General features: G+C 44.9%; 1 protein-coding gene across 1 annotated transcript in view; it reads left to right on the forward strand.

The window, feature by feature from the left end:
* Positions 1-25,297, forward strand: part of NDUFAF5 (NADH:ubiquinone oxidoreductase complex assembly factor 5) — a 111,469-nt gene extending 86,172 nt beyond the window's left edge. Inside the window, exons 9-11 of the mRNA XM_085612702.1 lie at positions 12,359-12,442; positions 13,774-13,856; positions 25,044-25,297. Coding sequence (XP_085468828.1) covers positions 12,359-12,442; positions 13,774-13,856; positions 25,044-25,142 — 266 coding nt within the window. The 3' untranslated portion in view covers positions 25,143-25,297. The remainder of the gene's footprint in view (positions 1-12,358; positions 12,443-13,773; positions 13,857-25,043) is intronic.
* The last annotated feature ends 2,693 nt before the right edge of the window (positions 25,298-27,990 follow it).

The raw sequence follows: 27,990 nt of genomic DNA on the forward strand, positions 1-27,990 counted from the left end.
TGAAAACCCCTACTTCTGATTGGGCAAGGCAAGGGGAAGAGGTCATCACACCATACTAAATGTAATAATTTACTTTAGGTTCATTGTTCAATGTTCTCGCCCCTTAATTCACTTTCCCAGGCTTTATTCCCACCCGCATTTCACATTATGATCAATACATTGTATATATTGTGTACAATATTGCTTCCTTTGTCCGGGTCGATGGCTTAAGTTCCCAAGAGATTCTTGCCACTGCGACCTTGGCTGAGTTTCAACTTTTTCATCACAGTTCCGGGCAGGTTTGAGTGCGCGTGCGCATAGGTCAGGTGGGGTAGGGATATCAGTCACCCTCTGAGGCCCAAATATGAACTAGTAACAAAGCCAGAAAAAGACATGTTAGAATACGAAATAAAATGAATTCACTGTTTACCACTTATCACTACTCTATCCCCATTTACTTGTATAAATCTTTCGCATTAGCATTTAGTAGAACTTCTAAGGTTTAGTTTAAGCAATAGCATGCGCATTAACCTATGAATTTCAAGCGGCCATTTTAGAAGCTATTGCGCAGCTGCAAAGTTTTATCTCCAAGCATAGAAAACGTTATACTACGTAGATGCAGTAGACGCATGCGCAGTGAGAATTCCGCATTTTAGCGGCCATTTTAATGACACTCGGGTTACTTGTTAGTAATACACAGAGAAAAGCTTCCCCTAGATACAGTATAATGTGTGTAATGCAATATTAGTATTTACAAACAGGTTGATTATAGCGTTGCACGTTATTTGAGAGGATTGCGTCCCAGCAAGTCTCTTTTATTACAAAACCTTGCTCCATCATGGTACTTACCTGTGAGATTTACCAACTAAATTTTAACAAGAGGACCAAAACAAAACCATGACAGATTGAACTGTACTAAAACAATTTTAATGTATTTGATCCTTATATAAAGTGACTTTAGCACAAAACAAAGAACCCCCCCATTCGAAGCCTGTCATGATTGGAGCCTCCCATTTTCATCTTATCATTACTGTTGAAGTTATAAGAGACGTCCATGTAACTGAACATGTCATCTCTAAAAAATAAACTTACTGGGTTCTTCCTCCAAAAACATGTCCTTTCCTTCCTTGGAGGAACTCAGGCCATGAATGAAAGAACACGATTATGATGAAGCCTTCTTAGACTTTGTCAGTTGACACTTCCACTATCTCCAGCACCTCTGTTTCTTTTCTGAAACGGAGCATGTGCCCTGTGCTTCTGTTACTACTGAATTCTCATCTGTCTTTTGAAATGAGTTTGCTCCAATACTTCTGCATCAGAGTAGGCAAATCAAAGTGTGTGTGTGTCGGCACTCTTTCTTGTTGCTATGCTTATTTTCTTATGAATCCCTAAATATTAATACTTATCCCTGCTGGTACCTCCCATTTAAAACCTTGAAGCCTATGCCTTTTTGTGCTTATCTGGTTTTGTAAGCATCAAAGTGATTCAATGCAATAACGTTGAAAATGGGTGTGATTTTGTGGTTTACTAGAGTCCAGTTTATTGTATACATTCTGGTGCTAGTGTTGCAGTAGCGTTATTGTGGACTATTAAGAGGTTACACAGGTTATCATTAAGGTTTAGTATTGGTTAATGTGTTTAGATTCTACATTGTAAGCTCTTCATAGTCACGGGCATTTTTGACATTTTGTTAGTTTCACTTAGTAGGTCCTCATCTCAAACTTTAAAACAATGTATTTTGTTTATACCTTAACTTCTGCCTGTATTTAAGGGAAAACTGAAAGAAACCGAGGGGAAATGCAGCAGCAGTGTGAAATTTGAAATAAAAAACAGCAGTTTCCATATCCCATTGTGCCTCAGTGCTTCAGTTCTTTTTTCAGGCTATGTGTGACAGGAATCCTTGAACCCAGTGGCCTTAGTTTTTTTCGCCCTCTTTTTTCATTGTTCAAAGTATTTAGAAAACTTTTCTTGCCTAAGGTAGTCCTCTTTCACCACTTTGTTAAATGTGGGAGTGTGGCATGAATAATGTGGCAGATGACCCTTATCATCTCTGTGTCATCAGCCTCCATACATTGAAAGAGTGTGTTTTCATTCAGCCATTCAAAAAGAACATTGAAAATGATGTCAAAATCTTCAATGGCATGTATACTAGAAGTAGATTGAGGGCTTCTTCCTCCGTTTTCAACAGCACCCGCTACATCTTCAATAAAGTCACAATCCAGCTTTAATATTACCATGGAAAATTCATTGCAAACTTCTTTATAACTGTTGTTTATTTTGAGCCAGCCAGTGATCACACTTTTTATGATAGTGCCAAGATACAGGCCTGCCCCATCTCCTCCAAGAAAGCTTCTTCTGCGTCAAAGAGTTCACTACTATTCCTTCAATATCCTTATGCTAGTGAGTGCTCAGCCTAGCTCCAGCAACTAAAGTGCCACAAAGGCCTACTTCTAGCAAAGAATAAGATACCAGTAAAGCATAAATGTAAGCACATGTAGCTCCTTCTACACCAAGGAGATTTGCTGACAAAGTTGAACTGATACAGAGTTTGTCATATGTGGAAACATGACCACCAGGTTCTCCAATGATAGTCTTTCCTTTTGCTTTCATCACCTCTCAACATTTTCTAACGCAAGGTATTACTAAGGTCCCTGTGGAAATACTATGTCTGCAGGCTATGGAAGTATGGTAACAGGGGTTCCTATTAAATAATTCCTTGTATAAAGGCCAGCTGAAATGTTCCTGACTTTTGCCACAACTATGACAGCCAGGCCAACATTGTTAAGAAAATATAACCTACTTAAGCAAGATGCAGCTCTCCTAAGAGGTTTTGTCAAACTTGCCTGCCACGGTCACTGACCGCGCGAAAATGTCGTCTATCATCTCCAGTGACATGCATGCCTCTATACAGGACGAGTAAATACTAACTGTGCAAAAGAACAGTTTGAGACAAGGCAGGCACTCTGTGGCACAATGACAGGTCTGTTTGGGAATGTATTCTGCTTTTTTTTTTTAGAGAGTATCCCTAAGGGCAGAAACAGGTGTTTTTAAGAAACTTGAAGCTGGAAGACCAACAAAACATCAGGGACGATTCTTAAATTGGAGCGGAGGAGCGTTGCCCCGCTTACGAAGCCCCCCAGCCCAAAAGATAAAAATAAAATGGTAAGTGATTACCATTTAAATTTTTATTGTCCCATCCTGAACAGAGCGTCAGGACGGGTCGAGGCCTGCTGAGTGAGCAAGGAGGAGTGGTGAGCAGAGGGCTGCATTTGCACTTGTTTAAAGTGCGCATGTCGGTTTGGCCGGCCGTCTTGAGACGGCCAGTCACACATGCGCACTTTAAAATCTCTCAACCCAGCTGTCTTAAGACAGCTAGATTGAGAGCAAGTGCAGGCATCCAGTACCCTCAGGAATGGTGACAGAGGCCGCTCCCACCAATCAGGGCATTGCCTACATGCTGGTTAACAGCATGTGAGGAGGCCGGATTGGTCGAGGTGGTTTGCTGGGGCCTGCATTGCAGTCCCGGCAGAAGACGTTAGAGTGAGGAGGACGTCGTCTCTCACGATCGGTGTTTTTCTTTTTTTCTGTCTTTTTTTCATTTTGTTTGTTTGCCCACTCCTCCACCCTCAGTAGATGCCAGCCGCCACTGTAAAAGATCATGCATCTGCAATTAAAGGTCGGGCCACATGTGGATAAAGAGATGCATAAGATGAAGACTGAATCAGAAATTGATACATTTGTGTTATTAGAGGAGGAAAAGTAATTCTACAAATCATAATAGATATCAAGATAAGTACTACCATTAATAGCACCAGCAGCATATCTAAATCAGTTACAGATGCTACCAGCTGTCTCAACAGCGAAACTAGTGAGATCAGCAAAGGCTCCCTTTTTAAGGCAAAGGATGTCAACAGCTTCTACAGGGAAGTGCCCTGCCACAGTAAGGCAATGGCTTCCCAACTTTTCTTCCACCGAACGCCATTCAAGGGAATTCAAGTATCACAAATCATCTCAAAGCACAGTGAAGCATAATCAAAAACAAATAGGTGCTAAATAGTGTACAAGAGGATTATGCCTTACTTTCAAGGTTCCTCCCCAACAGTGATTCATCCAGAAGTAAAGCCTCAAGCTTTTTTGAGCATAGACAACTCCCCTACATAAGCGGGCCATCTAGCAACTTTCCCACTCTCAAAGAATGAAGGTGATATACTCCCAAGTATTTTCTTTTTTCCAAAAAAGGCCCCAAACAAACTGAGATCAAGGCTGGACTTCAAAGCTAATCTGCGACCAAGCGGATCAGAGGATGGATGTTTTAAATGTTGGCTCTACATGGGATACACGATCCGCTACACCTTTGAGTATGGGTGTATGCAGTAGATCTGCATGATAAATATTGTCACGGTCCAATAGTGAGAAAACTTTGTTTGTTTGTGGTGTGATGTGGTGTTTGTATCAATACAAAATACTTTTATTCCATCTTGCATTGGCTCCACAAAACGTTTTCAAGATCATGGCTGTGCTGCCGACTCATTTACAGAAACATAAAATCTTCATTTACCCGTACTTAGATGGTTGGTTGATTGAGGCCAGCTTGCCACAGAAAGCCTCATTGAACTTTTAATTACATTATTGCTGCTTAGTGTCTTGGTGCTTCATGTCAAAGTTAACTCTATAAAATAAATACTAATTCTCAGCAATATGGTGGCAACCCTACTTTTCCTTCACAAGCAGAAGATTTATCTATTCATTTAATTCATGCGGCAACGCGTCCTTTCTTCTAGGCTCTTTAGCATCTTAAATCTTAAATCACTCTGAATGTCAAGCTGAACACAATACATTGCAGTAGTACATGAAAGACAAGTGGAGCTGAATGGAAGGCAGAAAAAAGACCAACTTGTCCTGTGTGGAGGAACACAAATTCTATCTTGCCAAGATTTTCCCACATGTTGGTGTGGCCTGATTGGACTGTCAACAGCAAGTTAGCCTGAGGAGTTCCTGGACCCCAATAGCATCTAGTAACATCCTGTAATGCCTGAAGAGATGCACCTCCTTCTCCACACCAGGTACTCACCATCGTGGCCTATGGCCTGTAGGGATCTGAGGCAGCTCAAAACGTTGCAAGGTGAGAAGGGGCCTTCTAATCCATAATTGTCCTTCCAAGGCCTTGTAGAGTCAGATGGAGCCTGGAACAACGCTGGCGAGAAGAGCAGTGTTCCCGGTGCCGTGGCCAGGCACATCCCGCGGATTGCCCAAAGGGACAACAGTAAGGTTGACGAGGTGAAAACATTTGTTTGGGCACACATAGAAATGTCATGTTTGGCCTCTAAAGAATTATAATTTAAAATCCTCTTTAATGGTAAAGTTGGATTTTAAGTCACAATTCTGAAAATGCCACTTTTAGAAAGTTAAAAAACAAGGTGATGGAAGGATTGCTTGCATTAATCTTAGCCACTGGCGATCGCTTGGGGCCGAATGCCAATTTCATAGTTTTTTGTCCACCATGTCACCTCAGTTTGGACAGCACCATATGCAAATCAGTCTTGACCCTACTCCAGTGGAAACAGCCCAGTCCGAACTGCCATGCCAGGTCTTCCCTGAACCGGAACACAAGCAACCCAGGAGTGGTTTCAGCCTTACTAAGGCTCTTCAGCCAGGTATAGCTTGGTTCCAGTGGCACAGTGAGCACTAGACCCATGTATGAGCATACTAGTCATGCTTAGGACATTAAAAAAACAAAGTGATAGATGGAATGCTTGAATTAATCCTAGCCACTGGTGGTTGCTTGGGCCGCATGCCAATCCATCGTTTTTCACGCACCATGCCACCGCAGTTTGGAACTAGCCATATACAAATCAGTCTTTTTTTTTTTTTTTTTTTTTGAAAACCTTTATTGACATTTCAAGCAATTACACATATGGGCCTACAACCCCCGGGGCCGGCCGCTAAACAATCAGAATAACAGCAAGCAGGTCTATCACAGTCAGTACCTCGGGGAGCAAAATCTCGACACTAGCATACTCCCAGTCTCTGAACAGCCCAGGTAGGAGACCAGGATAATAAAGGTTTGCATTTTATAATAGAAAAGGATGGAAGGATCAGGTGCCAAACAGTTTCCCAGCAGCGAAAAATGGCAGGCAGAACGATGAACGTAAACAATACACAGCAGTCTATCTAAGCAATGGCGCTGAAACAGTAAGTTCAGGATGTGGAGGAATGACACGGCCATTTGCGCCTGCAACCCCCTGCCCCAAGACCCAGGAAACTCCACGGAAATTATGGCACTCCGGAAACAGCAGTGATTAACAACAAAGGAGTACTACCATGCTGATCCCAGAAAAAGACAAAGAAGAGTAAGAGAAGAAAAGGAGGCCATAGAAAAAAGAGGTGAAAGACTAAAGGATCCCCCCCCCCAACCCCCCACCCTGCACCTCTGCAGATGAGTACGGCCCCCCCCCCCAGCAGTGTGCCTGTCGCCCCGGAACCAGACCCGAAATATAGAAGAACAGAGAAAAGAAGTGGGAAAGGAGCCCCCACCAGACGGGGGGGTAGAGAGAGTATTAATAAACTGGAGGAGGGCCTGCAAAACACGCCCCCGGCTCCTCCCTCCCGCACCACACGGTTTCCCATAAAGCATACAATAAAGAACACAAAATCGACCCTGTCAAAGAGGAGTAAGGAGCATTACGCACTTGGTACACTAACACTTACGCCATGAGAGCACACAACTCCCGAGCCCGCCCGCCTAGTAGGTGACCACCTCGGAAGGGTCAGCATCATCCTTGGCCACTCTTTGCAAACCCACCCATGCATACCCCTCGTCCCAGTGCCATGTCCAATGTTACCAGGAAGAGAAGTGTCCAATAAAACTCAGGAAGCGACACACACCGGTAGGGTAGAGGGCTCTGAAGATCGACACAGTCAGCTCTAGGGAGGATCGTCTTTCCCGATGCCGAGCCAGGATTTACGCTGCACACCAGGCCCAGGAAGGCGGAATCAGCCAGGGCTGGCGACCGTTGCTTGGACGTTGCCTGGGTCGTCGGAGACCGCGCACGGGACAAGGCCACCCCCCCTGCTCAGGTCCGAAACCTCCGGAACAGACCAAATCCACAGCCAGCTGATCGCACGTTAATATACTGTCCGGAGAGTCCAGGTGTGCACTATGCACAGGGGCGGCCACGACACTGTCCCCCCGTGCGCATCGTGAGAAGTCCCAGTGTACCTGGGGATAGGCAGGCGGCAACTGTTCCGACGCTGATGTCACTCCATCGAGCTTGCTCCCCAACACCCAGGCTCCGTGAATCAGGGTGGAGTGAAGGGCACCGAGAGCCTCGAGAAGGTCACCGTACCCCAGTACAGCTCCCGGCTCTCGCTCCGCTACGCTCCTCAGAGTCACACCCTCCCAATCCTGCTGCAACCCAGTGTACAGGATGGTGGACTCTGGCATACCAAAATGGCCGCTGGGTAGATCCATCCCAGATCGGGACCGGGGCTCAGACACAAGCGCCTCGGGTTCCATGGCACTGGTAACTGGGTTCCGAGGGCAGGCAAGCAATGTGTCCGGTGTGTGGTCACGGGCCACAGTCGTCCCCACCACGGACCAGCGCCCACGAAAATCCGGGAGCAGCCCGCAAGAATCGGGACAAGTTACGGGCGGCGTCCGGGCAGCTCACCGGCGAAGGCTGAAGCAATCACCGGAGAGTCCTGTAGTTGCCACCTCAGGCACGCACTCGTTCAGCTACGCTTAGTGGTAGGAGCGACCACGGCGAAGCGCAGTCCGACATTCTCACCACTCCGGCAGTCCGACCCCACCCAGTCACCAAAGGCCGTTGTTGTTGCACTGCCGCCCGGCCACGGCGTTCACTCGAGATCCTGGCTCCGGGGCTGCACAGGCCGCAAACTTCAGACGGACATTTCTCCGGTGGTACCGCTGCCAGAAACTTCGGGGTCACACGGCCGGTTGCCGCTCGCGTTCACCAACACGGGTAGATAGCGCAGGCTAAGGATCTCGTGCAGGATATCTGTGCGGGGTGCGGAGGTTCACGGAGCCGGGAGCCTACGCTGCCGTCCCGGTCGCCATCTTGGCTCCTCCCCCTACAAATCAGTCTTAACCCTGTTCCAGTGGGAACAGCCCAGCCCGAGCTGACAGGCCAGGTGTTCCTTGTCTCCGGGACACAAGCAACAAAGGATCGGTTTCACCCTTATTAGGGCTTTTCAGCCAGGTTTAGCTTCTACCTTTTTAGGATCCCAAAAATATTTATTAATAAGCTCTTGCTGGGAATTATGGAGCGCGAATGAGAATTGAATGGCTACTCTGCTCATTTCACATTTGCTTTTGTTTTAAAAAAAATATATATATTTGATGAGGGCGGCATGTGGACCCCCTCCCTGAGCCTTCTTTATGAGCTGGGCACCACATCTCTTGGGTCAATTTATTTGGGGGAAGAAGGGTGTGCCCCCCGTCTCCAACCACTTAAGGGCTCTGGGAACCCCTTCCCTGGTGCCAGATTAGCTTTTTGTAGGGGTGGTATAGGGCCTCTCAAAGATCCCAGGGACCCCCATCCCCAGGGGCCAACATTTATTTTTGAGAAAGAGGGTCACAGTCCCTCTTACCCAACCACAGAGGGGTCCTGGGGATCCAACCCTTGAGGCCAAGTTTGCTTTTTGGAGGGAGGGGGATATTGGGGTTCCCCCCCTGGAACCTATCGAGGGCCCCAGGGACCCCATCCCCTGGGGTTGTTTTTTGTTTTTGGGGCAGTGGGCGTCTGGCTCCATCTCCTAACCTTGTATGGGCACCTGGGGTCCCAACCTCTGGGTCCTAAGCATATTTGCAGGTAGTTTTGTGGGCCCCCTCTCTCATTGCCATCCAGTGGCCCCAGCACCCATCATACCCTGGAGCCCGATGGCATCAGTGCCTTGGGGCCCACCCACTCCGGGACACTACAGTTCCCTTCCTGCAGATCACGGTCAGGGAAAACTTCAGCTACTTGCCCGTTCTCTTGCAGGCAGTGAACACAGATTTGATCCCGCCCGGTGGGAGCAGAAAAAAGCTGCTCCCACTGGGTGGGAGCAAACAAAAGGAGCCGGCTCCCGCAGCACCACAGAGGGCGCAGGCTAGGGAGCCTGCAGGGACCCTGGGTTTACCCCGTGGCCACCAATTGCTGTGGTGATGGCCACCAATTGCTGTGGGTGTCCCAGATGGGCAGTGGGGCACCCACAGCAATATTTAAAGGTGTAGCATTCCCTGGGGATGAGGTCTCCGAGGCCTGTAAAAGGCTCAGGGAGGGGAGCCGTGCGGCCCTTCCTCAAAAGATCAACTTACAGCAGTTTTTTTTAAATAAAGGGCAGGAGCCTGGTTTAAAAATCTTCTTTATAAAGTTACAGCAGAACCTCCATGTATTTTAAGGTAATTGCTTTTTTTTTTTAAACTATGCCTACATCTTTTTTGATGTGGTGGCAGCCAGTCATATCTTATCTTGAGATCTGTCAGCTCTGCAGATCCTCCATGGTGTGCAAATATCTTTTCATTTTAAACCTCAATTTCTCCAAAACTACTCAAGGATTTACATCAAATTACAAAACGCATGCTTTCTAGACCAAGATTTTGCTTTCTGCCAAATTGGTGTAATTCCGTTCAGCAGTATTTGCAGTATTGCTGTTCGATTTTCCTATGGAAAAATGAATGGTGAAAACATGTTTTGTGACTAACCCCTTCCACCCTCCACCCCTTTTTCCTCAGCTCCTGCTTGACAGATCACCCCAAAACCTTCCCAGAAGGAGCTGAGATGGAGGAGACTTTTTTGGGGAAAGTCTCATGAAGGCTTGTCAAACAGCACCAAAGTTATAAGCAAACTGTAAAATGCTTTTCCTATGGAAGTATGGTCTTAACTATAACTACCCAGTTACAACTGACAGTAGGATATATATGGAGATATATATATATATATATCTCAAAGCTACAAGGTTCCCACCTGTGGAGACGCACTCTGACACCCACTGCAGCAACCTTCATGGGGTAAAAGCCGGATCGGCGGGCGGATCCAGTTTACAGCATACCTGTCGATTCACGCCTGACGCGTCCATGGAGGATTGACAAGCCGGATGTGCGAGTGGAGGCCCATTGGTGGGCTTGAAATGTCTCAGACAGCGGCACACAACTGAGGCACACACTGCAAGACCCACAAACCAACGCGGACTCATTCGAGTCGCCCATTGGAGGGCTCATATTTTTAAGTGGGAGGTGTGGCCTCTATGCCAAAATGACTGTCGCGCCTCTGAAGAGTGCAATGAGCACGAAACGCGTCAGGCGTGAATCAACAGGCATGCTGTAAACTGGATCCAACCGCTGATCTGGCTTTTACCTCATGAAGGTTGCTGCAGTGGATGTCAGAGTGCGTCTCCACAGGTGAGAACCTTGGAGCTTTGACTTTTACGCGGCCTCTCTGCCGCGGGAGATGCACCACCCGGAAATTTGGGGCCACGGAACTCTGAATCACGGAATCTCAATGTGGAGGCATCCATGGAGGATTGACAAGCCGGATGTGCGAGTGGAGGCTCATTGGTGGGCTTGAAGCATCTCAGACAGCGGCACACAACTGAAGCACACACTACAAGACCCGCAAACCAATGCGGACTCATTCGAGTCGCCCATTGGCGGGCTCATATTTTTAAGTGGGAGTGAGTGCATTAAAAGTAAAAAACATGCAGATTTACTTAACGACTCGTTTCGGCTCTCTGCCTCCTACTGGGCATATAACCTATTCCCCTTTCTGTCCCGTGGCCAAGGAGAAGTGTTCCTCGAAACACGTTGGGCATCTTGGCTGCAGCTCAATATATCACCTGCAAAACCCATGTAGGCTCGTGTTTTGGCGTTCTATGAGACTTGAACACGTTGTCTTCTGGCTTGATAGATAGACAAATAAAAAGATAGATAGATATCTCATCAGTAGTTTGTTCCTCAGGAACAAAATCAGCAACTTTTAAGTAACTGCCAAAATTATGATTGTATTTCTTATCCACAGATGAAGCATTCCAAACTGGCAGGCTTGTTCTTGGTGAATTTTTTGTCTCATGTTACTTTCTATTCTTAATTATGAAACCCCCATGAGCAGTGTTGAAACCCAAAAATCTTGAGAGAAATACAGCTAAAAACTTGAGTTAGTGTGGAGTTCAGAATAACAGTTTTTGTTCTTTATATGGGTCCTTCGTTTTCTTTCCCGCAAATCACTTTTTTTTTTTTGACTGACTTTGCTGTCCAGACATTAAGTAAGCTATTGCATTGATTCTTAAAATGTATTCGATTTTTTTCATTGATGTTGTTAGTTATAGATTACAATTTCTTAATCTGACTCCATGGTCCCTTTATAATCATATCACAAAACTATTAATAGTCACTAGCTTGTACAATATATTATTCTATCTTGACCAATTACTTTTTTGTTGAATGGTCTTTCCCTCCAGTGGGTTTCTGTCGTATGCACCTTCCTATTTGAATTATTTACTTGTGAAATTGTCTACAGTTCAGTGAAATAGAGTCACATGTTTGTTCCTTTCTGTATTGTGGTTCTTTTCCAGGTGTGTATGCATCTGAATTCGATCTTCAAATTTAATTGCCTAGGATGTAACATTTTCAATTCTATTCTATTTCTTGATTGGATTTGTCTTAGTTTTCTTTCTCAATCTCCTACCTTGTGATTTTACTTCCATTGTTACTTTCGAGTCTTTTAGTTACTATTATTATATATTTTGTAATTTTTCGCTATTGCTGGGGTTTATCTTTGTTAATGATAGCTCTTATACCTTTTTAATTCTATTTTGCCTACCACAGAGACCACAATTTCAATGTATTTTAGCCCACATGCACACTCACTAATGAACACCACATATTTACTGTTGCATCTTAAGATCTTTCTTTTTGCACCGTCATCCTTTCTTTCATATTTACTGCAATATTGCTTCATTCCAATGTTGACATTTCTTAAAACCTACTTGTTTTTTCATCACCCAAGTCTCCTGACTTTTGGTAATTTAAAACGTGTTTTTTTTTTACATATTTTGCATTTTATTGATGCTGACACCACTATATGTATGTATGTGTATGTATATATAAATTCATATTATTTAAAATTGGATTACAAGTGATTAACGTTTCCATCCTGTGTGTGGTATGCATTAGTTGATAGCTCAGTGATAGAATCAAATCGCATCTCCACCTTATTTGTTGAAAACTTACATAAAGATGTATAACTGTGCATAAATACTCGGGTAGCTTTTTAGAACAGAACATTAAACTATAAAAGTACCAACTTTTAATTTTATGTAATCAGTTAATTTGCCAAAATTATGTTACATAAAACGGTCAAATTTATGTGCTTTATTTCAGGCATGGGGGAGAGCAATTGCTGTTGGAACAGAAAACCGATGCTACATAGAGACACTATGCTGGCCGCTACAGCTATATACAAAGGTGTGATTTAAGTTATTTTGTTCACTATGGAATACAATTCTTCCTACCCTGGAGTCACAATTATGTGTTCCTTTGAAAATGTACAGTCTTGCTAGAGTTTCCTGGGAGCAGTGAACCCAGAGAACAACACCGATTTGGTCATGTCCAGCAATAGGCTCAGAGGGTGACCCACGCATAACATACTAAGCTGCAGGATCTCGGGTACTCATGAGGCCTGTAATTCTTTAGAAGCCACCGGAGTCAAAAGGCCATTCGCCTATATGGGTGAATACACATGCTACCTCCACTTCCTTAGTAGTTTGTGGTGTTTAATGGCTGTTTGACCCGCTATCATAAGTCTCCTGTGGTTGATGGCCTTTAAATCTCCTATTTTGTAGTAATATTGGAATGTATGAGGTGTCCGTTATAAAGTTTAAATTTAGTGGCCTTCTAGTTTCATTATTAAAAAGAAATCTCATATGGGGTTCAGGAGACAAAGTACATCTTCCATTCCTAGCAGAGTCAGAGGTATGTAGTGCCTTGGTGTGAGTATTGAATCATGCATGGCCAGTGACCACAGAATACCTGGCCTCCATTAGACTGTCCTTCCCAGGGATTTTGGTTCACGTTCAGTACTAAGGAAAAGAAATGGCTGAGGAGAGCATCTCTCCCAGAAATGCATTTATTTCGTCTTCCTACTATATTATGGTTTATGCGCAGAGGTGCAAGTGAGCCATCCTGCTCTGTATCCTGGATGTTTAATGCTGTGTTCGTATGTAACAGTTAAAAACATGTTTTCTGATTTACTCATGTTTTCTACTGATGTAAATAAAATGTGTTAGTTGTGATATATAGTTAACATAAATATATTCGGTTAAAAAAAGCTTATGTTACCATATGTTGCACTAATTATTCATGTGCCTATGAGGCATTTTTTTAATTTTTTGTCTTCTATAAAATTTCTATTCACTTCATATTGGCCAGGGTGAGACACTAGCACACAAAGTGGCAAGCTATTTTACAGTTAACAGTGATGTCCTTACCGTAGTCTTGTGTTAAAGCCATACACTCAGATTCTAATAATTTTATATACTTAATGCGATTGATTATGTTACTGGCTCCCAGCTTGTCATTGGGTTCAAGGTTGAGTATAGGTTCACGGGAGGAGTATTGACTGATAACGTACTATGCTTCAGTTCATGCCACCTTAGCTTTCAAACGCCAGGGCATTATAATTGCTGCACTACTTTGAAGTTAACGATCGCTCTACTGACTTTGCGTGCGTGTTATTATATTAAGGACTGATTCTGGTTTTCTTTCCCGTTTTGGATCCTTATTCCACACTTCAAAAGAAATGTATGGGAATGATGATGGAACAGTCCCTGCAACATTTCAAATTTTTTATATGATTGGATGGAAGCCAGATATTTCACAGGTAAAGCACATAATCTACAAAGTTTTTCTCTTTGATTTTGAACTTTCATTGTGTTTTTACATTTGCATGGGCTTTATTTATTTTTATTTTCACGTTTGCACTAACAGCAGTTTATCTTCCGTAAACAATTGCCCCTTTACATGTTCGTTCCATTAGTTTAAGACCTAGGTTTGCTGAGCCTCTTGTTAGACACTTCCTGAGCCAACTACCAGACATTTCAGTAGAGCCTGGAGTCCACAGGTCAAACGATTTACTGTATCCTCTCTTCTGATGGATACATCTGCCAGTGGATTCCTCACCTTGTGAATATCCCCTGCGCCAGCAACATTCGGAAACTTTTGTAGCAGTCCACGCCGATGAGGTCGAAGACGACGTCACAGAGACACGACTCCGCTGACGTCACCGGCTCCATAAGAAGACCTCGTCGGCGTGATGACGTCAGTTCCCTTTTTTCCGCGCCGTCGACGCAGACTGATTTCGGGAATCTCTAGCTCTAGCTTCACTGTTACTTTGTGTTTCTACTGGATTTCTCTGTCCTTTTTTTGTGAAAATGTCGACAAAGAATTCGGGGTTCAAGCCCTGTCGTGGATGTGGAAAACATATGTCTATCACGGATCCACATGACGACTGTGTATGGTGTTTATCTTCGGACCATGATGTGGATGGATGTTCTTGCTGTCGCAAGATGAGCGCCAAGGCTCTCAAGGAAAGAGAGGCGAAACTCTTCATCGCGAGGAAGAAAGAAGAGAGGAAGGAGGAAGTCGAGAACGAGGTCACTATCGAGATCGAGGTCGGCGTCGAAGTCGACTTCGGGGCATGCTTCAAGATCTAAGAAGCACAAAAAGAAGAGGAGACATTCCTCTCAACGTCACTCTGATAAGAGTACGGCTCCGAAGTCGAAGTCACCAGCTCGACGCCGTAAGGACTCTGTGTCTCCTTCACCCGTTCCGGATTCACCTCCTGGTCTTTCTTCTACAGTGGCTTCACCGGTTCATTCTCCGGCTCCGTCTCCGGCACCGGTTCCATCTCAGACGCCGGTTCCATCCCCGGCTCCGGCTTCGTCTCCGGCTCCGGTTGAGGAGCTTCCAGCACCGGGTGAGCCGTCGATTCCGCAAATTCCACCATCGGCGCCGGTTGGCCCGAGTCCGGTGATGCCTGATCAGTACCCTGCGTTCCCTGGACCAGGTCAGGACCCCACGCATTATTTGAATACAATGTACGGGGTATTTTCAAGAGCCATGTACTCCACTGGTTTACCTTCGGGTCCGATGGGTCCTATGGCCTTCAGTTTGGGAGTGCCTCAGGCATATCCGCAGGCCCCCTTCATGCCATTTTTCCTGGCGACGCCATCTCGGCATCTGCCGGCGCCGAGGACATCGCCGCTTCCTTCTTCACCGGCGCTAACTAGACCTCGCTCGACGCCGGATGCTCCTGTGGAACCGCGTTCGACGCCGGCACCGGCGCCGTCGGATTCGATCACGGTGCCGCTGACGCCGGTTGTACGAATCCGGTCTAGGAGGGAGGCTCAAAGGGTGCTTGATGAGCAAAGGTACCTTTTGGAAGAGGCAGAAGAAGGAGAGCTTGTGGAGTCTGATGACGTTTTTGAAGAACTTAAGGAGGCTAGTGGCTTGGATTTATCTCCTGAATGGGAAATTACTCCACCTTCTGATGAACCCTCAAAGGATGTGGCACCATATCATACAGTCATAAGGAAGGCAGCTGAGCTGTTAGATCTGCATTTGCCTTCTACTGATTTCAAGTCAAACATTCTAACAGAGGTACTGCATTCTCCTACTACGGTTTCAGAACCATTGTTGTCCTTTAATGAGGCCATTATAGATCCTGTAATGGAGGTGTGGCGTAAGCCTTTTTCTGCTCCCGCAGTTTCTAAAACAGTTGCCAGGAGGTATAGGGCAGATCCAGGGGACCCAGAGTTTTTAACTTCACATCCGTCGCCTGAGAGCCTGGTGGTTCAGGCTGCTTGTTCAGGGAAATCTAAGGGTGTGTTTCCTCAGGTCCCAAGTGACAGAGAATCTAAAAAACTAGATCAGTCAGCCAAAAAGGTATTTTCATCGGCCAGCATGGCCCTTAAATCTACAAATGCCACTTGCCTTTTGGGACGCTATATTCATGCGCTCATGGATTCTGCAAAGAAATTGGCTCCAAAACTATCTGAGGAGGATAGGGTTGGTTTTTAATGAGGTCTTGACGGATGCCCAGGCAGCAGCACGTCAGGTGATACAAAGTGGACTGGACACAGCGGACTCAGTAGTGAGAGTCATGGGGTCTTCTGTTGCCACTAGGAGGAGTGCGTGGCTGAAGTCTTCAGAGTTTTCCCCGGATGTACAGTCAACGCTGTTTGACTTGCCTTTTGATGGCTCTGGGCTCTTTGGCAAAAAGGCAGATGCTGCTCTTGAACGGTTTAAAGAAAGCAATGCTACGGCTAAGTCTTTGGGCCTTCAATCCCAGTCAAGTGGATTGTTCAAAAGATGTAGGGGTTTCGGAAGGGCAACCTTTCGTTCCTACAGGCAGACCCAGCAGCAGCAGCAGCAACAACAGCAGAGCTCTCTGTATAAGGGATACAGAGGCAGAATCAGGGGTCGCACACGTGGCGTCAGCTCTCCTCCTCCTCCTCTTCCTCAGCCCCTCCTACCACCGCAAAGCAGCCCTAGATCCGCCATTCTGGATCATGCTGGTCCTGTGGGGGGCCGGCTTACCCATTTTCTACAAGATTGGCAATCTGTTAATGCAGACCTTTCGGTTCTAGATCTTGTAGAAAATGGCTACGCCCTTCCCTTTCGGGAATTCCCTCCAAATTACCCTCCTTATCAAGGGGCTTGTTCAGAGAACCACCATCTTCTCCTACAGGAGGAAGTACTGAAGTTACTACAAAAAGGTGCGATAGAGGTGGTTCCAGAGCAGGATGGTGTCGATCGACTTGCAGGATGCGTATTTCCACATCCCCATCCTGAAGTCGCACAGGAAGTATCTCCGGTATACGGTAGGATCGCAACATTATCAATTTGCGGTCCTTCCGTTTGGTCTTACTACTGCACCCTGTGTCTTCACGAAGGTGATGACAGTGGTGGCAGCCCATCTCAGAAGGTCGGGGATTTCGGTTTTCCCCTATCTGGACGACTGGATAATCAAAGCGGAGTCGCCAGAGAAGGTGCTGCATCGTCTGCAGGATACAACTCAGCTGTTGTTCAAATTGGGTTTCTCGATAAACGGGCCCAAATCTCACCTGGTGCCCTCTCAGCGCAACCTGTTCATAGGTGCGGTACTGGACACTACTGTGTGTCGGGCATTCCCACCTCCACAGAGGATTCTCGACATACAGGAATTAATTCCTTTATTTTACAATGGAGCGGTCGTTCCAGTCCTGAAGGTCCTTCGTCTGCTCGGTCTGTTCGCCTCCTGCATTCTGTTGGTCAACCATGCACGCTGGCACATGAGGGCACTCCAGTGGTGCCTCCGCAGGCAGTGGTATCAGCACAAAGGAGATCTCAGGGAGTCTGTGAGGATCTCCAGAGAAGCTGCGGTGGGTCTGTCTTGGTGGAGCATGGAGGGCAATCTGTCTCAAGGAAAGCCCTTCCATCTACCTCCATCGGTGGCCACAGTAATAACGGATGCATCCACTTTAGGGTGGGGTGCTCATCTGGGAGATCTGGAGGTCAAAGGTATTTGGTCTCCAGAGGAAAGGTTGCTTCACATCAACCTTCTGGAATTGCGGGCGATTCGTTTGGCACTCAAGGCCTTCCTCCCTTCACTTCGCGGCCAGTCGGTTCAAGTCCTGACGGACAACACTACCGCGATGTGGTATGTCAACAAGCAGGGAGGAGTGGGGTCTCTTTGTCTCTGCAGAGAGGCTCTGCGTCTCTGGTCCTGGGCTCAGGATCATCAGATTTGTCTGATGGCAAATCATCTGGCCGGGGGGCTGAACGGGCGTGCAGACAGTCTCAGTCGACAGTTCTCCGCCGACCACGAGTGGAGGCTCCATCCGGAGGTGGTTCGTCACGTCTTTCGGATGTGGGGAACCCCTCGGGTGGATCTGTTTGCCACTCACGAGAACGTTCACTGCCCGTCATTCTGCAGTCTCCAGTATCCGATGCAGGGAGCGTTGGGGGACGCGTTTCAGATGAGTTGGGTCTCACAACTCCTTTACGCGTTTCCTCCCATACCCTTGATTCCTCAAGTTCTGAGGAAGATTCGCCAAGACCGGGCCCAAGTCATATTGATCGCCCCGGATTGGCCAAGAAGGGTGTGGTACACAGATCTTCTCCACCTCTCCTCGTGCCCCCCGCTCCGTCTCCCTCTGAGGGCAGACCTCAGTCGAAGGGGCAGGTTCTACACCCCCACCTCCAGAGCTTACACCTTCGTGCCTGGAGTTTGAATGGGGCAACCTGAATTCTTTCTCTCTCCCGCCTGATGTGGTAGATGTAATTTTGTCTGCCAGACGTAATTCCACCAAATCTATCTATTCCTATAGGTGGTCTAAATTTGTACTTTGGTGTGGAGAGAAGTCAGTTGATCCTTTGAGGGCTTGTTTATCTGATATTCTGCAGTTTGCCCTTTCTCTTGCTCAGCAAGGATTTGCTGTGGCTACTGTTAAGGGATACTTATCGGCTTTGTCGGCTTTCCTTTGCTTGCCGGATCAGCCGTCTTTGTTCAAATCGCCTATTGTCCTACGATTTCTTAAGGGCCTTACAAACAGGTTTCCTCCTACTCCCTTTATTGTGCCTTAATGGGGCTTAAACCTTGTCTTAACTTATCTTATGGGATCTCCGTTGGAGCCCTTACACAAGTGTCCTTTGAGACTGTTGTCTTTTAAGACGGTTTTTCTCATTGCAATCACCTCGGCGAGGAGGGTAAGTGAGCTTCAAGCTCTAAGTTCAAAACCCCCGTTTTTGACCATTCATGCTGAAAGAATGGTACTCAGGACCAGGGCTGCATTTTGCCTAAAGTGGTAACTCCCTTCCATCTGGGGCAGTCCATTACCCTTCCTACCTTCTATCCTCCCCCTCACCCTTCCAAGGAGGAGGAGAGACTTCACAGCTTGGACCCTAAGAGGGCGGTGAGCTTCTACCTTGACAGGTTGATGACCAGCTCTTCGTGGGCTTTGTTGGCTGCAGGAAAGGCAGAGCAGGGCACAAGCGCACCCTTTCCAGATGGATTGTCTTGTGCATCAAGATATGCTACTATTTGGCTGGTAAGGAACCTCCAGAGGGTTTAAGGGTTCATCCCACTAGAGCGAAGTCTTCCACTTCTGCTTTGTCTAGAGGTGTTCCTGTGGAGGACATTTGTAGGGCAGCAACTTGGGCCTCCCTCCACACCTTCGCAAAACATTATTGCTTAGACACCGAGGTGAGGAGGGACGGACACTTTGCTCGTTCCGTCCTTCAGGACTTTCTGGTATAGAAGGGTGGACACCCTCTTTGGGGAGTGGGGACTGCTGTGGGAATCTATTCACAAGGTGAGGAATCCACTGGCAGATGTATCCATCAGAAGAACAAGTTACTTACCTTCGGTAACGCTTTTTCTTTTGGGTACAGTATCTGCCTGTGGATTCCTCACTGACCCACCCGCCTCCCCGTTGTCCACCCTTGTATACCTTTTAGTATATGATGGTGTTTCAAAATGTATTTGTTGCTGTCAAAGGCATTGTGTTGTTTCTTTTGCCTTTCTATTTATTATCCACACTGTGTGTGTTGCTTTGTATATTATGTACGGTGTATACTGTGTATATATTGCTGTCAGTCCGTCCGTGTGCCTTGAAGGCATGGAAAAAAAGGCCGGAACTGACGTCATCGCGCCGACAAGGTCTTATGGAGCCAGTGACGTCAGTGGAGTCGCGAGCGGAGCCGTGTCTCTGTGACGTCGTCTTAGACCTCATCGGCGTGGACTGCTGCAAAAGTTTCCGAATGTTGCTGGCGCAGGGGATATTCACAAGGTGAGGAATCCACAGGCAGATACTGTATCCACCAGAAAAAGCGTTACCGAAGATAAGTAACTTGTTCTTCTCCCCCTGTCACCTTAACCCCGCAACCCTCCCCTCCCCCCACCCCCCCAAAAAACAATCTTCATCCTTTTGCCATGCAGGCTTAGCAAAGACCACATTAAGTAACATTGGTTTGGCAAATGGGAAAACAACGGAATGTAGCAGGTAATCACCCCACTTCGCATAATTTGTTTTCTGCTGCCGTAGGGAAGGGATTCTATCCAGAACTATAAAAGCAGGAGGAGCAGGACAGAGTCAGAGATGAAAGTATCAAGGTAGAGAGGTCTACGCGAATCCTGGTATCGCATTTAGACAAGGTAATACTGCAGTGGTAATAGCTGCCCTAAGAACCCTTCTGTAATACTGAATTCTTCCTACTCTTGCCTGAGGTGCACTGTTACATGTGTGTGTTCCCTCATTAGCTTGGGATTGTAGCCCAGTTAAAAAGAGTGCATGTCCATTGCGCATGCTCATACTACCATAGCATGGACATGCGGAAAGATGCTCTGTTGGGATACACAGAATGTCTGCCACTGTGAAATTGGTAAACATTTTGCGCCCTCCTCAGATGACCTTTGGGGGTGGAAGAATTGAGTATCCAATAAATCGACCTGTTAAATGGAGTAAATGAACCATGTCTATGTGCTGACACGATCATTGACCATGCACTTACGACATTGTACAGAACCCTGGTTTACAGGGTGCGTTTGATCTCTCGAGGTTTCACCCTCATGAGGCCTGTGTGGACCTTCGTAAACACAGAGATAAAATGGTGGGGTTTTTGCCTTACCTTCACTTGCACAGCTACCCATAGTATTTCTAACCACTTGTGCAAGGACACACAGATTTGCACTGTTAACGGCTTGCCCATTGTACACTGTTGCAGTGCACCCAGAGGATTAAAATGTTCCTAGCTAATGTCTTTAGGGTGTTTTGTGGCAGCAGATTTTCATAATGAATATATTGTATTTTGTATTTTAGTCACCGCAGTACGAGCAACTCTTTTGTCCATCACGTTACAAAGCATACCTTTTTAGACCCCCTCCCCCTATATGTATAGTGGAGGTTCCTCAAGTATTTTAAATTTTATTTCATTTAGTAGTTCTTTGCCTTTTTAATGTGTCTATTCTTATTTTCTTAATGCATATAGTAAACACTGATAATCATAATAAACAGTTATCCCTCAGGAAGGATAGCCATTTTGCTCCCATTTTTAACACATACTTTTGCATATTCGAAGATCGTTCAAACTATGATTGAGTCTATTCTGTTTAACACAATGTTTGTTTTTTCACAATATACACTTTGTTTTCCTAAGTTTGTAAATGAATCAGTCAGGCAATTCATGTACGAAATGTGTCGTCTCCTGTATGAATGCCTGCCAGTCTATAGGATATTTAGCTAGCTTGTGTGCATGAGTCTGTTTAATATATATCATTTCAGCAACAGACTGCTCAGTCATATCCACAATCCATAGTTTCAGTTCTGGTGCATGATTTGACACTTATATAATGTCTAGTCATCTTCTGGTCAGCAGTAAGGCAAGCTTTTCTGCATTTTTCTTTATTTCTTTTCTAGTCCTACAAGGAGTTACACCTAAAAAGCATGGCTCTAGTGAATTTCTCAGTGTTCCGTTTGTCCATTTGCTATACACAAACCCTATGGAATTCCAAATTGCTAATTTCTCAAACTCCTCAACAAATTTACGTAAAATACGTCTGAAGGAATCGTGTTCTGTGCTCTATGTAGTTGTGAGTTTTTGTTTTTTGTAATTAAACAATTTTTTTGACATTTCAAGTAATGGAAACATATCTAGATGCGTGTGTCAGGGTATACATGTGCAAATATCAATAGACAGTATTGTAAGAAAAAGTCATTACATAGAAACTCGGCAACAATGCATTGCTGCATGTCAAAGAAAACCACCCTTCTGGGATTAAACAGTAACTCTATGGGTCTGTTTTTTAACCTCTCTGTATTTCTTGGGAGCCATGAATAGCATACCTTCCCGTTTCATGTTTTTTACTCTCTCCACTGCTTTTGTTAGTGTTTTCTCTTTTGCCCCTATATATCTCTCAAGAGAATCATCTCAGTCTGCAGCATACACTTCATCCATGTCGTTATTCCTCTTTACACATTAGAGCACCCCATAAGAAATGCCCTCTTCAAAGAGGACTAAGTGGAAACTCCTCGTGTGTAATAAGCTGTTTCCAGCTGTGGGTTTTCTGTATGTACAGGTGCTCATCTTATTGTCATTTGTCATTACTTGTAAATCCAGCAAGGCTACATAGATTGTCTGTGAGTATTTGACTTTCTTGCTTTCCCTGTTTGTATTTTTATGCTCAACCTGTTTGTATTTTTATGCTCAATCTAAACCTTTTTCCTTGTGACTAATGCGTTCATGTACTCACTGTTTGTGCACCCTTTATCAGAAGCTCTTGTAACATAATCTTCTGTCCACTAGGATGAGCGTATATACTGCCCTACAATATGTAATTGTCAGACGAGTGGAACTTTGTAATACCACACTGAGGGTGGGGGGGGGCGGGGATGTCACGGCCCATGGGATTATCATCTTTCCCTGTGGTTTCTCTTACAATATTAACAGATGGGCTCTGCCTAAATAGGCAACAAAATTCATTCAGTCTATGTTGGAAATCAGGACATGTTTGCGGTGTCCCCCCACCTGTTGCCCCTTTTGAGACATCTGGATGCTAGTTTTCTGACTCTGAAAGTTCAATGTGCTCTGCTGGGTAGGCCCAGGGCCAGTGCTATGTTGATATCACCCACTGTTATGTTGAAACACACATATGCATTAGGGTACACTATGTGTTAGGGTAAACCTATGATTGGCATGACCTACCCTATAAGTCCCTAGTATATAATAGGGCAGGGAAATTAAAACTACCTATAAGTCCTTAGTATATAATAGGGCATGCCAGTTTAGAAGCCAGCATTCCTTTCTGCACTTACATGCGTGTGTACTGCAGATAGCCTGAGGTCTTTTTTAAAGCAGCCCTGTGTTGCAGCACTGCTTTTAAATGTAAATTGTTCCCAAACTGGACTTTGGTAGGGGCACTTAAAAAGTGATAAACTACAATATGTTGGCATTTTAGGTACCCCCCCAGGGTCTCCCCTAGGTGTGGTCATGCCATTTCAAGGAGGGCCAGTGTCAAATATGTATTATGTGCCGTGGGGATAAAGAAATTGCACATTTCACTTTCCCCATCGTAGGAAATTGCCTCCCAAAATCGACTGGTGCTAGGAGCACTGTGGAGTGAGAAGTTACACTATACATATACAGGCCCCCTAAAGGCTCTAGTAGGTGTCCCAGGCGGGGGGGGGGGGGGGTCATGTAACTATATGCAGGGCCCTTATAAAAGATGTTTTATAAACCCTGATGATGGAGAAACTGCACATTGCAGTTCCTCCATTGTAGATACGCCGCACCATAGTATATCATGGCCATAGTTTATGAATGGATAACGAATCAAAAGAAATATCATTCAAGGACTTGGGAATGGTATTGATCAATTCAACAATGTGCTATTGTGGAATTTATTCTAAAATATACAGCCAGATGGCAGGCTTAAGGTAGGAATTTGCATGTTGTAGGGGGAGGAGATCTTTGAAAATGAGCCATACTGGAGGTTGGTTTAGCTAGTTCTTGCTCCTCTGTTGAGATTTCAACCATACTGAATTTTGTAGTAATAGTGCTTTCTGGGAGAAGATTATGCCACACTTTGGAGGAAGTGTTCCTGCTCTAGGGTGTTGCTTTGCACCTCATTGGACAGGAGTGCTCTCCTGCGTGACCTCTGAAAACACTGAATAATTATGTGAGAGAAGCCTCTCAGATTTGCTGCTTGAAACTAAGAGAAGTAGAAGGCTTGCCGAGCTGGAAACTTGATTTCCACCATCAGGCCCTGTATTCTGACAGACTGTGCCTGCTGCATTATCTGGAACTAAAACCCTTTGGATGTACCTTTCTTCAAGAGGATTAAAGAGTGGACTCCCTGCAAGCTACAGGTTTACAGAGCTCACCCGGACCATCACCACCAAGAATCCCAAGCCCTTAGTGCATCCATTGCATTTGTAAGCGTTTTGTCCAAGTGGGTTGTGGGAACTGAAGTCCCAACCTTTTAAGGACCATCTTGGAGATTCCAGACCCTTGGCTTGTGTTTTGGAAACTTTGGACCCTTCGGAAGAAGTTCCAGAAGTTTGGAGCTACTTTTGAAAAAAGCTCCGTAAGGGGACCGACTCAACCAAAGCTGGCTACCTTCAACCGCAAGCTGGCCTGCCCTGTTGGTTCATCCTGCTGAAAAGCTCCAAAGGTCCGACTTCCACAGTTTGACCCTGAATTCCCTGGAAAGCAAGCCAGAGAACCCTAACCGAATGTGGACTGGTGAAGAGCACCGAGACACCCCAGCAGAAAAAGCTCCAGGAAAGTTTCTAATCCGAAGGTAAAATCTCGACCGAGGGGTATCGAGCAGGGCTCCATTGCTGTTAGACTGAAACTTTGGCTTTATCCTGATCAAGCGCAACTGGATGTCTCAGAGTGGAATGTAGGTTTCTAAGTGCTATATTTTGCTAAATCTTTAAAAATGCATATATCTGGTTCCCTACATTGGATGTTTGTAGTTTTGGTGTCATTTTAAAGATAAAAATATTTCCTATTTGTATAAATTGGTGTGGGAATTATATTGTGTGTTGTGTCTTAATTATTTAATGAAATTGGTATTTTTAAATGCTTTACATATCTGTCTCCTACGTTAAGCCTGTCTGCCCGCAGCCAAGCTTCCAAAGGTTGAGCATGGGAATAATTTGAGACCTACTGAGCCCTAGACAGTGTTAGTGGCCTTATTGCCAGTGGTAGATGCATATTTACCACTACTAATAACCCACTTTCCAACAGCCTAGATTCAGCTATATGCACATTTGTGCATTCAGCTGACCAGGTTTAATACGCCTGAAGTCTAGAATTGCCAAACCTTTTTCTCACCTGCTGCTGCTTGGCATTTCATATTTCTACACTGAACAAATGAAGTTCGAGCCATGTCATTTGAAAACTGCCTTCACAGCCATTTTGCTTAAGTTAAACAATACGCCCCACTTTGGACTTCTTTTCATTTTGCAATTTAAAAAAAAATATTTCAATATGTCTCTAATTTGTTGTTTTGTGACATTTTCAGGCAAAGCCAGCGAAAAGGGGTTCTGCAACAGTGTCATTTGGAGCTTTGGGAAAAGTGAATGAGTTAGTATCTAAAGCCAAAGGAGAAAAAGTCAAGTGAAATAGTCAACTCTAAAACACTAATACATATTATCATAAATCAGAAATATCAACACATGGATTTAAGAAGCATTTTACGTTTACGAAATCAGAAACAAGTGTATATAAAATATTTGCTGTTTGTATTAAAACAAATATTTTAAAGAAGTTCACAAAGGACGCGAGTGTTGATATTTGTGAAATGTTCGAATATAGATTGAGAGCAAAAATCAGAACATAGTAACATGAATTCATCATGTCTTCCTTTTCTACTCCATCCATACTTTCGTGGCTCAAGGACAAATATTTTGAAAACTTTTTGCACATATTTGTTTATTGCTATTTTATTCTTTTTTGGGGTCATGATTATAGTTTGATATAGGAACCGGTATCCTTTAAAGTCCATATACTGTTCTTGAACACTGTATATAATAGCTAGACATACAATAAAGAGGGTTTAAATTCTGTTTCCATAACAACGTAACGGACATAAGCACACTTCCCTGTAACAGATCTAGGAGAAATGCTCCCAGTCCTCATGTGGAAAACATCTGCCAGATTTTGTGATAGTTCAGCTTCCTAATAGAACCGGGAAGGTTTTTGGGCCGTGCTGTTTTAGCCTCCATTTTATAGGATGATACTTTCATGTAGTGTATACTTTGTGCTAAAACACTTCATTATGTCATATTTTTGTTTAAATCCGTTTTCCAGAATCGTAAATCTCTGTGATCCTAAAAACAGGTCATGTCAGAGGATGAAAGTAAAATTAATGTGAAGTTTGGGGAAGGCACTCAGTTTTATAATAGCTCTTCCGCAACAAGAACTTGCATTGCGTTAAATGAACCATGTTAGATTAAAAAAAACCTTGCTCCTATTGCTTTGAAGCAGCAGCTACCTAACCCAACTAGTTTTATGTGAACTCTTTCTACCTGCACCCATGTTCTAAATGAGCATAGTGTGAACGGCATCCTTTTGTGAATGAACATTTATGTACCTGCAGTGATGACTTCACACTGGATTACACAGAGTGAAAGAGGAACGCAGAAACAAGAATGTGCACCAGTAGAGTTGGCATTACGGCAGCGTATAGCGTGGCAGGCGGCAGCTATACCGAGTGGAGGGGTGGGCAAATGGGTGGTGGGTAGGTGAGAACATAAAATAAATATATATTTAAAATAAAGCAAATAAAACATTACTTACCGTGCTTGCTGCATCCTCCTCGCTCTGGACCTCTTCTTCCCTCGTGACGTCCTGGGACCCAGCCAACTACCCTAACCAATCCTGGCTGGTCTCATTTAAAAAAAATATATATATCTTGATTTGCATTTTGTCAAACATATAGGTTACAATGGACAGACAGAGTGGGGAGGGGAGAGGGGAGATGGGTGATCAATCAGATACAGATGAGACATTGGTTAAACAATCAGTACAGATACAGGAGAGGGCCAGCGGGCTTGTCCGGTGCAGTCTCAGACTGTGACTTATCTTAAGTCCATGTGGCTAGTGACTGACCATAAATGGCATGTTTAATATACCAACAATCCAATGGAGCACTGTTAAATAGCCATGCAAATCTAAGAAAATTGTTCATCCTATCTCAGCTTTACACATCCATGTCTGTACCTGACTATACGGTTCAGTGTCAGTTAGTGGCAAAATCAGGTACAATTTGTTATTTTTATAAATCTACAATTAAACAAAAAAAAACAAAGTCATCGTCACACCGTCAATCCTGGTTGCTCTCATGCTGTTAACCAGCATGAGAGCAGCCCTAGGTTTGGAGGGAGTGGCCGCTATCAGCGCTCACAACAGCACTGGAGGCTTCTGCTTTCTCTAACCCAGACATGAGACATGCACACTTTAAACAAGTGCAAAGGCAGCCCACCCTCCTCCCTGATGCTGCCATTTAGCTGGCCTGTCCCATTCTGACACCCCGTTCGGTACGGGGTGACGAACAGTAAAATGGTAATGAATTAACTTCATTACCATTTTATTTTTCATTTCTAGGGCATTTCAGTGAGTCGATGCTCCTCTGCTATAACGGAGGAACCACCCCTGGCACATAGACCAGCTCAGAAGTAATATGGAAACATTTTCTAGCTTAAGAGGTTTAAAAAAAAATGTAACTGAAAGTTGATGGAAGTCAAAGGAGGTGGAAGGACTACTTGAGTGAATGCAGGCAGGAGGTGAGGAAAGAAGCAGAGGAGGAAATGGAAACATTGAAGGAATGTGCAGCCATCCACAGTGTGGAGCGAGAGGAGTCATTCTGGCAGGAAGAAACTGACATCCCCGAGTTAAACCCAGAGCAGGGGAATGCGGTTGTGAAGGGCCTGGGGCTGAGAGTAGAAGCAAGGCCGCCAGCAGACCATAGACTGCTCAGCAACCCATCTACCTCCTGAAAAAGGGTTCTACATCATCCTTAGCCATGGTTCTGAGGATGGACCATGGCCACAGGCAACTGTTCAGAAACAGGTGGTGTGGGAAATGGTTGCCACTCCCAAAAATTGCATGTAAGAGATCCAAATGGGGATAAATGAATGCCTGTCACAACTTAGAAAACAATACATATAATGCATGATGGTCTAACATTCAGTACTACCATAACTAGTTATCGGAGGTGATTCATTTCTATTTTTTGTGGTGATACGAAAACGTACATCTTTTTTTAGAAACTTTTTTTTTTGTGATGGGGGTTAGCGTTTTTTAAACCTTTAAAATAACTGGTACAATCGCCGTTCTGACATTTTTTCCCTCCATCGGGGCACGAGACAAGGCTGTCCGCTGTCTCCACTCCTTTTTGCCCTGGTATTGGAGCCACTCGCAGTTTGGATCAGGGGACATCCGGAGGTACGAGGCTTCAAATGGACACA

Source organism: Triturus cristatus, chromosome 6, assembly GCF_964204655.1.
Source record: "Triturus cristatus chromosome 6, aTriCri1.1, whole genome shotgun sequence".
Classification (NCBI taxonomy): Eukaryota; Metazoa; Chordata; class Amphibia; order Caudata; family Salamandridae; genus Triturus; species Triturus cristatus.